The sequence below is a fragment of the Oncorhynchus kisutch genome, linkage group LG5 (genome assembly GCF_002021735.2).
Source record: "Oncorhynchus kisutch isolate 150728-3 linkage group LG5, Okis_V2, whole genome shotgun sequence".
Lineage (NCBI taxonomy): Eukaryota > Metazoa > Chordata > Actinopteri > Salmoniformes > Salmonidae > Oncorhynchus > Oncorhynchus kisutch.
Window position 1 is genome coordinate 67,482,655 of NC_034178.2, and position 16,035 is coordinate 67,498,689.

The 16,035-nt window shown below is 41.4% G+C and overlaps 1 protein-coding gene across 1 annotated transcript; it reads right to left on the minus strand.

Moving 5' to 3' along the window:
* Positions 1-1,625: 1,625 nt before the first annotated feature.
* LOC116374240 (protein-glutamine gamma-glutamyltransferase 2-like) lies at positions 1,626-14,542 on the minus strand. The gene is made up of 13 exons (XM_031825708.1): positions 14,158-14,542; positions 11,468-11,638; positions 10,259-10,510; positions 8,802-8,920; positions 8,213-8,341; positions 6,970-7,147; positions 6,553-6,688; positions 6,358-6,467; positions 5,936-6,178; positions 5,363-5,653; positions 4,086-4,249; positions 3,538-3,671; positions 1,626-2,618 (listed from the first exon to the last, which is right to left on the minus strand). The coding sequence occupies exons 1-13, from the start codon at positions 14,165-14,167 to the stop codon at positions 2,438-2,440; spliced, it is 2,118 nt and encodes a 705-aa protein (XP_031681568.1). The 5' UTR covers positions 14,168-14,542; the 3' UTR covers positions 1,626-2,437.
* Positions 14,543-16,035: the final 1,493 nt, after the last annotated feature.

Consider the following 16,035-nt stretch of genomic DNA (forward strand, 5'->3'; position numbering starts at 1 on the left):
TCTCAGACGACATACAGCCAGATGCTTTGTATTTTAGTGGGACATACAGCCAGATGCTTTGTATTTTAGTGGGACATACAGCCAGTTGCTTTGTATTTTAGTGGGACATACAGCCAGATGCTTTGTATTTTAGTGGAACATACAGCCAGATGCTTTGTATTTTAGTGGGACATACAGCCAGATGCTTTGTATTTTAATGGGACATACAGCCAGATGCTTTGTATTTTAGTGGGACATACAGCCAGATGCTTTGTATTTTAGTGGAACATACAGCCAGATGCTTTGTATTTTAGTGGGACATACAGCCAGATGCTTTGTATTTTAATGGGACATACAGCCAGATGCTTTGTATTTTAATGGGACATACAGCCAGATGCTAACAGTGGCATAAGCCTGTTTGGAAATCTTTCTTTGAGTGACAGACTTGAATTCTGAAAGAATAATAAGTTCATCAGGATATTTATGCAAGTTATGCATTTGATTTTATTTGACAATTTAAAATGCATTAAGAAGCCACACCAGTCAACAATACATGTACCACAATTACAGAGGATTACATAGACAAAGTCAAGTCATGAAAAACAAGATTCTCTGGTCTGATGAAACCAAGATTTAACTCTTTGGCCTGAATGCCATGCGTCACATCTGGAGGAAACCTGGCACCATCCCTACGGTGAAGCATGGTGGTGGCAGCATCATGCTGTGGTGATGTTTTCAGTGGCAGGGACTGGGAGACAAGTCAGGATCGAGGGAAAGATGAACAGAGCAAAGTACAGCGAGATCTTTGATGAAAACCTGCTCCAGAGGTCTCAGGACATCAGACAGGGGCGCAGGTTCACCTTCCAACAGGACAACGACCCTAAGCACTGTCGTGGAATTATTCTAATCAAAAGGATTTAGTATTATAAATTGCATTAGTATTTTTGTATAAGCAAGCAGTAAACGAACTAGAGACAGATATTTGGCGCTATGTACATCTTGATGTCTGTTGCATGACAGAAAAATGTACCTTTGTATAAATTCTCTCATTTGTGATTTGTCATGAACATCCAGGAGGATGGACTTTGCTGTAAAATGCTGTGGCTTTGTCCTGCTGGTTGGGCTCTCAACAAATCACTTACGGGTGGGTCATTGACAAGCTCCGTTACTGCAGTAATTAAATAATAAAGTTTGATTGTTTTGAAGAAATCTAAAAGTCTTTCCTTTTGATTAGAATAATTCCACAACAGCCTGGGGGTGAAGGTTCACCTTCCAACAGGATAACAACCCTAATCACACAGCCAAGACAACGCTGGAGTGGCTTCAGGACAAGTCTCTGAATGTCCTTGAGTGGCCCAGCCAGAGCCTGGACTTGAACCCGATCTAACATCTCTGGAGAGACCTGCAAATAGCTGAGCAGCAACGCTCCCCATCCAACCTGACAGAGATTGAGAGGATCTGCAGAGAAGATTGGGAGAAACTCCCCAAATACAGGTGTGGCAAACTTGTAGCGTCCTTCCCAAGAAGACTCAAGGCTGTAATTGCTGCCAAACGTGCTTCAAAAAAAGGACTGCGTAAAGGGTCTGAATACTTATGCAAATGTGATATTACAGTTTTTTATTTTTAATACATTTGCAAATGGGGCATTGTGTGTAGATTGATGAGGGGAAAAAGCTATTTAATACATATTAGAATAAGCCTGTAAAGGAACAAAATGTGGGGAAAGTACTGTAGCTAGATAGACTCTCTTACCCAAATACATGGGTGAACGCTTCTCCCTCTCTGTCACGGATGCCATGGTTGCCCTTAGTTTGAAGATATAATCCAGAGACAGGTGTTTTACACAACAGCTTTCTGTGTTTTATCTTTTCGACTTCCTCTGCATATTTGCCATCAAACGGAAGAATTTTCTCCATCTCCTTAGCTATCATACTCTAATTCCACCGGGCATTCCACTGATTTCAAAACTCGCTCCTCTAGAAAGTGGAGAGCAACACATACCGACCAGCTCATGTTATAGACAGAAGCGTGCTACATGGCAGACCAATTCGAACTCATGTCTCGGCATATCCAGCCATTACATTATCTCAGCCAATCATGACTAGCGGGAAGGTTCCTGCCTTTTTCAGTGGCTAAACCAACTAGGCTGGTAATTTCACAATTTTATTCATATTTACGGATGGCATACATGTTTGTTATTAAGGTACATGAAAGTTCACATGTTCCAGAAGGCATTTCAGCCCCCCAAAAAACACATGTTGAGAAAAAAAAGCTGTGAAGTATTGACACGTGACATATATGAAATATTGATACATTTACTCTGACACGTCACGATCCACCATTAACAGGTCAGGGTCGCGACCCATACTTTAAGAAAGGCTGATATAGGATATAACAGGAAAATATGGTATAAATTGATGAACTTATTTGAGTTATTAGAGTAATTCTCACGAGGGCTTTACATTCTACAGCAGTGGGGGGACAACACTGGTGACGGTTTGATGTACACATTGCAGCTTGCCTTTATGTCCCTGAATTGATCACAGTTGAAGCCGACCACTAGCTTCTTAGGACCGGGTCTGTATGGAGTGAAGGGTATCTTCACACATAGTCGTTGCCCTTGTTTTATCAAAGGCGTTCTGAGGAGACAGGTGAAAAAAAAATTATACCTCAAGGAAGCTTTAGATCTCTAAACTTCAACACACAAGGTAGTGTAAAATATTTCATATGGAAAAACCCTAAGCTTTAACCACATGAACAGCCCATGAATGCATGTATTTTCTAGTTTAGCCAAGAGCTAAATAATCTCTGGACAGACTATGTAACATAAATTGTATTGAATCATCTGTCAAAAGACTGTGATGCCATAACTAACAAGGAACCGTAGTTCCGGTGCTTTGGTGTCCTCACTAGATATCTGGACATATCAGGATGGGGTGGAGGTGGTTCTGAAAGTGTGTGTGTGGGGGGGGGGGTTCAAGCAATGATTTCAGACAATGATTTCAAGCTGAAAGTTTTCAGAAGGGGGGGCTTGGCTGAGAGTTTCTGTTTAGGGGACTGGTGACTTCACTAGTATCATTAGTATCTTTGGTCAAACATTTTCCTCCAGAACCTAATCAAGTATCTTACACAATTACCTGAGATTTTAGGCCTGGGATTCTGAGATTAAGAGCTAAATTGCCAACTTGACGAGCAAAGATTCGGTTTGTCATAAAATCTGAATCCATCCCACTTGGCAAAAACTGGGTCCACATCCAGGATTCAAATCTGGACACATTTCACAGGGCACAGACATCAGTTCAACGTCTAGTTCTGATTTACATTTGGTTGAGTTATCAACTAATGTGAATTAAAAACCAACAAAAAAGGTTAAAAGTTGACTTTTTGTAAATCCAATCAGTTTTCCATGTTGATTCAACATCATCACACTGATTTTTTTGGTTGAAATTGCATGGAAATAATGTTGATTCAACCAGTTTTTGCACAGTGGGATGGATTCAGGTTTTTTGACAAACTGAAACCTTGTTTGTATGACATCAGAGAAATGTCAGGGCCTACCTGGCTTCCATTGTTCCAGTCAGCAAGCCACTGCCGGTCACTGTTATGAAGCAGTCTCTTAGACCTTCGGATAGAGGGTTGTCAAACACAACCTCTGCCATCATGTCACTATACTGCAATTCAGATCCAATGGCCTAAAAGAGAACACACATTCGAATAAAAGCATTTGATAAATAGTATTTTATATTGGAACTATCACACTGAACAAACCCCATCTCCAGTTTAATGGCTGTTACTGATATTGGCGTTGTATTTAATAGATCAACTGGTCAGATGACAGTCTAACACTTTAGATTTTCATCTTCACAACACGTTTATTCACAGGGCAACCATTAATATCCTTGCAAATTGCTATTCCCGCTACTAGTGTGTTTGCCACCTATAAATTAAAATGGTAACCCAAGAGTATGAAAAGACTCTTGGGGCTTGTTCAATAATGACCCCAAAGAATGTCACTCAGAGAAAGAGCTGTTCTAAGTGGGGTTTTGGAGTGGCTTAAGGATCTGACACACTGCCAAATGACAATGTTGGGAATATGCAATACTCACTTTGATGGTGAGCAAAGGGCTCTGTGACACAAGGTCTTTCTCTGTGATGTACACTGCCCCACTATTGTCCTTGTCTGTGACCACAGCCGAAACCTTGATGCTGTTGCTCTCCCGCATTTTCTCCCCATACACAGAGAAGGGGATGTGGATGGGTATAGTCAGATCTGCCAACAGAGACGATGCATTTGATTGTCAAGGTATCACAAATGCTAACATTCTGTATCATCCTCAGTACAACATTAGCAACCCTAACATTCTGTATCATCCTCAGTACAACAGTAGCAACCCTAACATTCTGTATCATCCTCAGTACCACGTTAGCAACCCTAACATTCTGTATCATCCTCAGTACCACGTTAGCAACCCTAACATTCTGTATCATCCTCAGTACCACGTTAGCAACCCTAACATTCTGTATCATCCTCAGTACAACATTAGCAACCCTAACATTCTGTATCATCCTCAGTACAACGTTAGCAACCCTAACATTCTGTGGTGTCCACAGTACAACATTAGCAACCCTAACATTCTGTATCATCCTCAGTACCACGTTAGCAAACCTAACATTCTGTATCATCCTCAGTACAACATTAGCAACCCTAACATTCTGTAGCGTCCTCAGTACAACATTAGCAACCCTTACATTCTGTATCATCCTCAGTACCACGTTAGCAAACCTAACATTCTGTATCATCCTCAGTACAACATTAGCAACCCTAACATTCTGTAGCGTCCTCAGTACAACATTAGCAACCCTAACATTCTGTAGCATCCTCAGTACAACATTAGCAACCCTAACATTCTGTATCATCCTCAGTACCACGTTAGCAACCCTAACATTCTGTAGCGTCCTCAGTACAACATTAGCAACCCTTACATTCTGTAGCGTCCTCAGTACAACATTAGCAACCCTTACATTCTGTAGCGTCCTCAGTACAACATTAGCAAACTGACAGCCATAAGAGTAAGTGTCAGTCAATTTGCTACAACGCTATGGCAGCTATACATGAGACTTTACAGCTTTGTTAAATTGACCAGTTAAACTCTAACTATATAAACTCCTGAAACACAACACCATCATTGAGATTGATATATGCGTCATACCAAGGATGTTGACAAATAATCATGAAGGTGAATAGCTGCAATGTGCTCTTGGTTTTGTTAAGTGTTTCAGTTCTCTTTGTTCTGTGATGTAAATCCCTCCTTGTGTGCACTACTGTGTTACTTAAACATTGTAGGCCTACTGATGGAAAGACTTTGAAACATTTTCACTCTACCTTGGTTGGGAAGGAGCTTCTGTTCTTTCAATTCGGTCTGTATCTGGGAGGATGGGATCCCGTTGTATCTCATGGCCTGAACATTGACATTGATCACTAATTTCCGAGTCACACTGTCGTTGTTGTTCAGTACAAGCTTGAGGTCGATGTCTTTGCCGCTGATCGGCTTGGTCAGCTCCACGATCTTCATGGAAACGCCAGGTTTGCCGTCATGGATCCCGTTGGAATTGTCTTCGGGTATGTTGACTCTTTTCACAGCTTGATTGTACACAGCCCTCTCCTTTTCCGTGCCTGTTTGAAATGTGTGACATTTTGGACGAGTACCTGGTGACTCAAGCAGTTGCTCTCACTCACCTGGGAGAATTATCGTGACAAGTGGACACAGCACCTTTCTGACTCATCTCTTAAAAAAGTACAGAACTTTTTCCCAGACCAACCGTAGTTCTCAAATATATAAAATACACTTATACCCTTATGATAGGCATAACCCTTGTAACGCTGCATTATTTCTGAAATCAACTGATAACAGTTCAATCTTGATATAGTCAGACTCTCGGTTCATTCAATACCAACCCTCTGCATGTTTATAGTTGGCCGTGATGTCCACTCTCTTGTCGCTGCCCACTGCCTTGGTGCTGATGTTCTGACCTACGGACACACTGTCTGTGGAGATCTTTTTCTTGGAGCCGTCAGCGAACACCATCCAGGTTACAAGGTCGGCGTTGACTTCGGCGAAGACAAAGGGCACATCGTATTTGAGGTCAACGTGACCCTGCAGTATGGCCTTGACTGGAGCAGGGCCGCAGCAGTAAACACCTGGGGGAGGGGAAGAGAAAACAACATGAGCGTATAACAGGGAGTTCCCTTCATGTCTCCCAGACCCAGGACACGAACTCAGAACCATCTGCACAATAACACAACATACAGTACATACAACCTCCAGTAGTGTGTTATTATGTAAGATGGTGTGAGATGAGATGGAAGTTGGACCGTACCAGTGCTTTTCTCCTGGGGGGTGGGGTCCACAGCCTGCCAGCCATCGTATAAGGAGCCTGCTGAGAGATCGGGCCGTGTCATCCAGGCCTCCACCCACACATGGTAGTTCCTGAGCAGAAACACCAGTCTTCAAAACTTCATGCTATTGGCATCACTCTTCATACGTAGCCACAATTACCTCACGTTACACTTACCATACACTGTCGGGGCTCTTTTTGGGTCTGACTCCATAGTCGGAGAAGAAGTTGTCAATTGTCAGGTTTTTGTCGGTGTCGTGGGCTGACTGGAAGTTGGTAACCACTCGACATGGGATTCCCAAACACCTCAGTACTGACATGGAAATACATTTCAGGCATACTGGTTAACTAAAACAACATGTTCAAAGCATATTTGTTAACTAAAATAAACACATCAAAGGTATTGACATCAGCCTCTCTCCTCTGGTCAGAGGTGAATGGGACACAAATGGTGGGTAATCTTGCCATCCCTCTCAAAAACCAATCACAGCCCTGGGTCTGAGCGCATGCAATAGTCAGTACTATTTAAATAACATTGTATTGATTGATTGACTAAAATAATAATTGAAGAGAGATTGGACAGTTATATCCTACCTGTGCACATTACAGCGGCGAACACCCAACACTGGCCATACTTGACTGGATTACCACCATATTTGAGCCACCTCCTTAGTACCTCCACACTGCCGTTCCAGTGAGTGGGGGACATGCCACCATCGTATTGACCATCCCACCGCCCCATCAGGACACCTCTGTCATCGTTAGCGTTGATCTGGGCAAGGAAAATAATGTTCAAATTAGATTCCAGAACTGTCATTTGGCTGAGTGAATGTGTTTTTGTACAATCTAAAATGTAGTTGCTTTCCTGGATCTAGATTGAGCATAGCCTTGGACTAAAAAGCATGTTCAGTGTGGAAAGTTACTTTTAGTCCAGGACTAGATTTAATCTGGGTCCGGGAAACCTGTCCTATATGTGTAACAACACCTTAATTAGTGGAACTGGACCCATTTATAGTGAACAGGGCCAGAAATGAACCAATGGGTTTTCTTGTGCTGTTTAAACAGAACTATGAGCTGATGATGATTTAAAGAATGTCACTGTTATTAGTGGGGTTCAATAATGTTGCCACGGCTACTAGTGGGGTTCAATAATGTTGTCACTGTTACTAGTGGGGTTCAATAATGTTGTCATGGCTACTAGTGGGGTTCAATAATGTTGTCACTGTTACTAGTGGGGTTCAATAATGTTGTCTCTGTTACTAGTGGGGTTCAATAATGTTGTCACGGTTACTAGTGGGGTTCAATAATGTTGTCACTGTTACTAGTGGGGTTCAATAATGTTGTCACGGTTACTAGTGGGGTTCAATAATGTTGTCACTGTTACTAGTGGGGTTCAATAATGTTGTCTCTGTTACTAGTGGGGTTCAATAATGCTGTCACGGTTACTAGTGGGGTTCATTAATGTTGTCACGGTTACTAGAGGGGTCCAATGATGTTATCTCTGTTACTAGTGGGGTTCAATAATGCTGTCACTGTTCCTAGTGGGGTTCAATAATGTTGTCACTTACTACTTTGGTTCAATAATGTTGTCACGGTTACTAGTGGGGTTCATTAATGTTGTCACTGTTACTAGTGGGGTTCAATAATGTTGTCACTGTTACTAGTGGGGTTCAATAATGTTGTCACTGTTACTAGTGGGGTTCAATAATGTTGTCACTGTTACTAGTGGGGTTCAATAATGTTGTCTCTGTTACTAGTGGGGTTCAATAATGTTGTCACTGTTACTAGTGGGGTTCAATAATGTTGTTACTAGTGTGGGTCAGATCTCCAATCTTACCATGGCACTGACCACCCTACTGACATAGATGGGGTTACAACGAGCAGAGAAGTCCTTGGCGGGGTCACTCAAACACTTGGGATTCACGTCAAGCAGCTTCAGGCAAATGTCCACTATATCATCTTCAAACTGGAGAAACAATACATTAGGGCAGGTTAGCTAGCAACCTACAACAATTTCTAAAACGTCTTGTCTATACTAACTTACAATTTAGTCATTTAACAGACGCTCTTATCCAGAGTGACTTACAGTATTGAGTGGATAAATGTTCCTATTGGTCTCCCGCGTTAATCGAAACCCACAACCCTTGAGTTGCAAGAGCCATGCTTTACCAATGGAGCCACACAGGGCTCTAGCCAATCATGTAAACTAAGACACTTGGGTGACACTTGGGGTCGGTTTCCTGGACAACAGATTAGTCCTGGACATCTCCAGAGTAAAAATACTTTTGAATGGAGATTCTCCCATTGAGTTTGCTTTTTAGTTGAGGAATATATTTCATCTGTATCCAGGAAACAAGCCCTATATGTTATGAGCAGCTAGCTAGTACTTTTCAACGGTACAATACTGTTTTGTTTGTTCTGTGTACCTGTCCGAAGTCCCACGCCATAGAGCCTATGTATTTTTCAGAACCTTTGTACACCAGGCCTTGTTCTCTCATCACATACTCCTGCCTCTCCTCCTCCTCAGGTAGATGCACCGAGTCCTCTACAGCCCGCAACAAAATACAGACGTTTTAAAACATGAATTATAAGAATTTGTTCCACTGACTTGAATGGTTAAATAAAGGATAAATAAAAAAGACATTGTTATTTGTTATTATTAAATGAAAGGGTATCTGGACAATGTTTTAATTGCGAGTATCTTTAACATGTTATCATGCTGTTACTGTGTTGTGACCACTGTCTCCCATGCTAGAATGTAGTGTTACCAAGCTGTGTTACCAGGATATTACCAGGATGTGTTATCAGGCTGTGTTACCAGAATGTTACCAAGCTGTGTTACCAGGATGTTACCAGGATGTTACCAGGCTGTTACCAGGATGTTACCAGACTGTGTTATCAGGCTGTGTTACCAGAATGTTACCAAGCTGTGTTACCAGGATGTTACCAGGATGTTACCAGGCTGTTACCAGGATGTTACCAGACTGTGTTATCAGGCTGTGTTACCAGAATGTTACCAAGCTGTGTTACCAGGATGTTACCAGGCTGTTACCAGGATGTTACCAAGCTGTGTTACCAGGATGGTAGCAGGCTGTTTCCAGGATGTGTTACCACGCTGTGCTACCAAGCTGTACTACCAAGCTGTGCTGCCAAGCCTTTATAATAGGATGTGCTACCAAGCCGTGCTAATAGGCTGTGCTACCAAGCTGTTTCCAGGATGTGTTACCAAGCTGTGCTACCAAGCCATGCTAATAGGCTGTGCTACCAGTCTGTGCTACCAGACTGTGCTACAAAGCTGTGCTGCAAGGCTGTGCTACCAAGCTGTGCTACCAAGCTGTGCTGCCAGGGTGTGCTGCAAGGCTGTGCTATCAAGCTGTGCTAATTGGCTGTGCTACCAATGAACTCATCACATGGTTTAAACAGCAATGCAACCATTTTGATATTAGAGAACAGCATTCATAACCACAGATTGTTATTCATATAATGTGGCTCTGGATGTTGTGGCCCATTGTTTGTATCTGTGTGTCTATTATGTCCCAAAACAGTTATGAGGTGTCTTTCCAACCCATACAGAGACATGGGTTACAACAATCTCTGTAAAGTTAGCCATTTCCAGATTTTAAACTGATAAGAACATTCAGGAATGCAGCATTTGACACCCTCTGGATACTGTATCAAATAATGACTGTGTGTTACCATGGCTGTATTGAATCATTCACCACATTTGTTGTCCTTTGTGTGATTCAAAAAGTTAATTTATCACAGTTCTAGTTAACATTTTTAGGAATGCTTTATACTTCATTCTAAAGTATCTTCATTCTAGTATTGTCCCAGAATTCCCCATGAGGGATAATGAAGTTGTTTTGAATTGAATTGTCTTTACCTTGGCACCAGGGATTAAACAGCAGAAGCAGCTTGCCCAGGCTGCTGCCCACCGAGGCGGTGGCGTTGGTCTTTACAGACAGGCTGTACTCTCCCACTGGGGCGTCTGCTGGGCTGGTGATGTCCAGGGTGATTGAACCCGCCGGGAGCCCTGAGCCCTGGTGAACCTTGACCTTCCAGGATGAACGCTTCCAACGGCCTTCAGGTAGCCCGAACACTGACCTGGTCCCCAATGCCTCTGAAGGCTGGGGCCCTGGATGGAGAAGGGAGAATGTTGTGGATTGTTTTCAGTAGGAATTAAATTGATGAAAACTTTCAGAAACAGTGATGACCTATATACACTGGGAGTTCAAAAAATTAGGAACACCTTCCTAATATTGAGTTGTCCCCATTTGCCCTCAGAACAGCCTCAATTCGTCGGGGCATGAACACTACATGGTGTCGAAAGAGTTCCTCAGGGATTCTGGTCCATGTTAATGCCAATGCTTCTCACTGTTGTGGATGTCCTTTGGGTGGTGAACCATTCTTGAAACACATGGGAAACTGTTGAGTGTGAAAAACCCAGCAGCATTGCAGTTCTTGACACACTCAAACTGGTGCGCTTGGCACCTACTACCATTCCCTGTTCAAAGGCACTTAAATCTATTGTGTTGCCCATTCACCCTCTGAATGGCACACATACACAATCCATGTCTCAGTTGTCTCAAGGCTTAAAAATCCTTCTTTAACCTGTCTCCTCCCTTTCATCTACACAGATTGAAGTGGATTCAATAAGGGATCATAACTTTCATCTGGATTCACCTGGTCAGTCTATGTCATGGAAATAGCAGGTGTTCCTAATGTTTTGTACACTGTGTATTTGATTCAATATTTTCTGACAGCATAACTTTGATGTCAGGAGTACATATACAGTACAAGTGGAGGTATCTCAAATCCTGTCAGTGGTGCAATTCAGTCTTTAGATAAGATTGAATGGACCCCAACTCAGCCATCTACAACACATACAAGGATTAGTTTTTATCTCTTTATTACTGCATGTGTCTGTCTTGTCAAAGGGGACTAACATAGGGCCGGTTTCCCTGCCCTAGCCTAGATTCATCCTAGTGTTTTAGTCCAGGACTAGCATAATCTGAGTCTGGGAAACTAATACAAACAGCACTAATAAATAGCAGAGATAAATAAAGTTATTCTATTTTCTATTCTAACTCACCTGTCTCCACCGTCAGCTCCAGTAAGTCTGTTGTGGATCTGAAGGGGCCATGGAAGTCAAAGGTGACCAGGAAGGACTGGCCTCTCCTGACTATCAGTCTGTTCACTGAGATGTCATTGGTGTTGTGGGCTGTGTTGTTCTTCTCACAGTGGAGCTCTACTTTACCAACGTCTTTAAGAAAGAAAGAAATTAATAAATATATACAGTGCCTTGCGAAAGTATTCGGCCCCCTTGAACTTTGCGACCTTTTGCCACATTTCAGGCTTCAAACATAAAGATAGAAAACTGTATTTTTTTGTGAAGAATCAACAACTAAAGGGACACAATCATGAAGTGGAACGACATTTATTGGATATTTCAAACTTTTTTAACAAATCAAAAACAGAAAAATTGGCCGTGCAAAATTATTCAACCCCCTTAAGTTAATACTTTGTAGCGCCACCTTTTGCTACGATTACAGCTGTAAGTCGCTTGGGGTATGTCTCTATCAGTTTTGCACATCGAGAGACTGAAATTTTTCCCCATTCCTCCTTGCAAATCAGTGAGGTTGGATATAGAGCATTTGTGAACAGCAGTTTTCAGTTCTTTCCACAGATTCTCGATTGGATTCAGGTCTGGACTTTGACTTGGCCATTCTAACACCTGGATATGTTTATTTTTGAACCATTCCATTGTAGATTTTGCTTTATGTTTTGGATCATTGTCTTGTTGGAAGACAAATCTCCATCCAAGTCTCAGGTCTTTTGCAGACTCCATCAGGTTTTCTTCCAGAATGGTCCTGTATTTGGCTCCATCCATCTTCCCATCAATTTTAACCATCTTCCCTGTCCCTGCTGAAGAAAAGCAGGCCCAAACCATGATGCTGCCACCACCATGTTTGACAGTGGGGATGGTGTGTTCAGGGTGATGAGCTGTGTTGCTTTTACGCCAAACATAACGTTTTGCATTGTTGCCAAAAAGTTACATTTTGGTTTCATCTGACCAGAGCACCTTCTTCCACATGTTTGGTGTGTCTCCCAGGTGGCTTGTGGCAAACTTTAAATGACACTTTTTATGGATATCTTTAAGAAATGGCTTTCTTCTTGCCACTCTTCCATAAAGGCCAGATTTGTGCAATATACTGATTTTTGTCCTACAGCTGAGTCTCCCACCTCAGCTGTAGATCTCTGCAGTTCATCCAGAGTGATCATGGGCCTCTTGGCTGCATCTCTGATCAGTCTTTTCCTTGTATGAGCTGAAATTTTAGAGGGACGGCCAGGTCTTGGTAGATTTGCAGTGGTCTGATACTCCTTCCATTTCAATATTATCGCTTGCACAGTGCTCCTTGGGATGTTTAAAGCTTGGGAAATCTTTTTGTATCCAAATCCGGCTTTAAACTTCTTCACAACAGTATCTCGGACCTGCCTGGTGTGTTCCTTGTTCTTCATGATGCTCTCTGTGCTTTTAACGGACCTCTGAGACTATCACAGTGCAGGTGCATTTATACGGAGACTTGATTACACACAGGTGGATTGTATTTATCATCATTAGTCATTTAGGTCAACATTGGATCATTCAGAGATCCTCACTGGAGAGTTTGCTGCACTGAAAGTAAAGGGGCTGAATAATTTTGCACGCCCAATTTTTCAGTTTTTGATTTGTTAAAAAAGTTTGAAATATCCAATAAATGTCGTTCCACTTCATGATTGTGTCCCACTTGTTGTTGATTCTTCACAAAAAAATACAGTTTTATATCTTTATGTTTGAAGCCTGAAATGTGGCAAAAGGTCGCAAAGTTCAAGGGGGCCGAATACTTTCGCAAGGCACTGTAGATACTATATATATTTTTCATTTGAAACTGAAATAGATTTTTCCTGACAACACAACATTTTAGTTTTCTAGTGTGGGTGTCTGTTTCTGCATTTGCTGTTGTCTTTCCCAGTGTTTGTTTGTCACATTTTGTCCTGACAGCAACATAGCAGAAACAGAACGTCAGTTGGGCTAGTTTAGACAACTGAATAGTAAAAAACACTTGTGGCCAATGACCTTGCATAATGCAGAAAATATATGCAACAAAAAAATAGGTGAAAGACCATACATAGACTTAGGAATTAGAATGTATTATGTTCTCTATGTAAAAGACAGCCTTGGGCCAGTATGAAATGGTATGAGGAACCTAGGACAATAATTCAAGTGCAACATGGCAGAAGATTAGTGATGAAAACAGCCCCTTTAAGGCAGAGAGAGTCCCCCCCCCCCCAAAGTAAGCCTGTATATTGCACAGGTAACACATTATAGTAAACTACAGTATACCTGTATTCAAATACTGTATGTACAAAGACAGCAGCAGATCTTCAAGTCCAGCTGTAACATTTGCTGATCTGACCCTATCTGTACATTTCTATATAATTTGCTGACGTGTTATCTATGCAATACAACTACAGGCCAACTTTGCATATTTTCTCTAATGGCTCATAAATAATAAAAGCTGTCAGAAATCATATTAATTTAACAGAAGAACAAACACCAACAAGGATGATCTTCCTTTGTAAGAAAAAAGTTTCATTCTACAAGTCAAGTCACCCAATTACCCATTCACTGTACTAAATTACCCTCTGTCACTAAACATGACATAGGCTACCTTGACAATGCAATATCCACATTTTTCAGCATCTGAAAAATCTTGCAACGAGCAGTGTTAATTGACTTACCAAAACCCATTGAAGCTGTCTCTCACGTGGTTGTGTTGGTAAGTAGATGCAGTTGCTTGTTGTAGTACTGCAGTACTGTAAGTAATGCAAGGATGACAGGGCTTTTAAAAGGAGCCCTACCCAGGTCATAAGAATGTCTAAAAAATTACACTGAAAAATACACACCCTTTCACTAGAATGGTCTTCCTGATTCCTCCCCTGTGTATAGGTGAAAATAACTACTTTACATTTTTGGGCAAGTGATCATAATCTCCGTGCCTTTCAGACCTTAATGTCATTCCCCTTCCATGATTCTGGCTCAAATGGACATTTAGACCTTCTACTGGCCAAATTGGCAACTATTTCAAATCGAATCAGAGTGTATCTGTCAGTTGCACAGACTACAGCAGGTGTAAACAGTATAGTAAAATGCTTGCTTGCTTGCAAGCTCTTCCTCAACGTTGCAGTAATACTATGTCATATAAAATAAATACACACGAGAAATGAAAAAAGGTACACAAGAATGAAGGAAATACACAGGAAAATATTGACAAGTAGAATATAATGACATGGATAACATATTGATATGGATAATATATTGACATGGGTAATATATTGATATGGATAATATATTGACATGGATAATATATTGACATGGATAATATATTGATATGGATAATGTATTGACATATAGAATATAATGACATGGATAATATATTGATATGGATAATATATTGATATGGATAATATATTGATATGGGTAATATATTGACATATAGAATATAATGACATGGGTAATATATTGATATGGATAATATATTGACATATTGAATATAATGACATGGGTAATATATTGACATGGATAATGAATTGATATGGATAATATAATGACATGGAGAATGTATTGATATGGATAATATATTGATATGGATAATATATTGATATGGATAATATATTGACACATAGAATATATTGGCATGGAGAATATAATGACATGGAGAATGTATTGATATGTATACAAAATCAAAAATAGACACTATTGAAATCTATATACATCTTGATTTCTATGCAGGGCAAATGACACATCAAATATTAATACTACCATCACTCCCTGTATTCAGTGCATTTGGAAAGTATTCAGACCTCTTCACTTTCTCCAGAGATGTTTGATCGGGTTCAAGTCCGGGTTCTGGCTCAGCCACTAAACGACATTCAGAGACTTGTACCCGAAGCCACTCCTACGTTGTCTTGACTATGCGCTTATGGTTGTTGTCCTGTTGGAAGGTGAACCTCTGGCCAGGTCTGAGCGCTCTAGGAGCAGGTTTTCATCAACCATCACTCTATACTTTGCTCCGTTCATCTTTACCTTGATCCTGACTAGTCTCCCAGTCCCTACCGCTGAAAAACATCCCCACAGCATGATGCTGCCACCACCATGCTTCACCGTAGGGATGGTGCCAGGTTTCCTCCAGAGGTGACGCTTGGCATTCAGGCCAAAGAGTTCAATCTTGGTTTCATCACACCAGAAAATCTTGGCTTCGGTCTAGCCACTCTATCATAAAGGCCTGATTGGTGGAGAGCTGCAGAACTCTGGAGCTCTGTCAGAGTGACCATCGGGTTCTTGGTCACCTCCTTGACCAAGGCCCTTCTACCTCGATTGGGCAGTTTGGCCGGGCGGCTAGTCTTGGTGGTTCCAAACTTCTTCCATTTAAGAATTATGGAGGCCACTGTGTTCTTGGGGACCTTCAATGCTGCAGAAATGTTTTGGTACCCATACCCAGATCTGTGCCTCGACACAATCCTGTCTCGGAGCTCTACGGACAATTTCTTCAACCTCATAGCTTGGTTTTTGCTCTGACATGCACTGTCAACTGTGGAACCATATATAGACGTGTTTGC

Excerpts from the sequence above, each read along its gene's own strand:
- LOC116374240 (XM_031825708.1), bottom strand. Across the intron at positions 5,654-5,935 it reads CAACTATAAACATGCAGAGG|GCACGGAAAAGGAGAGGGCT; the intron begins GTTGGTATTGAA and ends CATTTCAAACAG. Across the intron at positions 2,619-3,537 it reads ACTGGAACAATGGAAGCCAG|AACGCCTTTGATAAAACAAG; the intron begins GTAGGCCCTGAC and ends CTGTCTCCTCAG.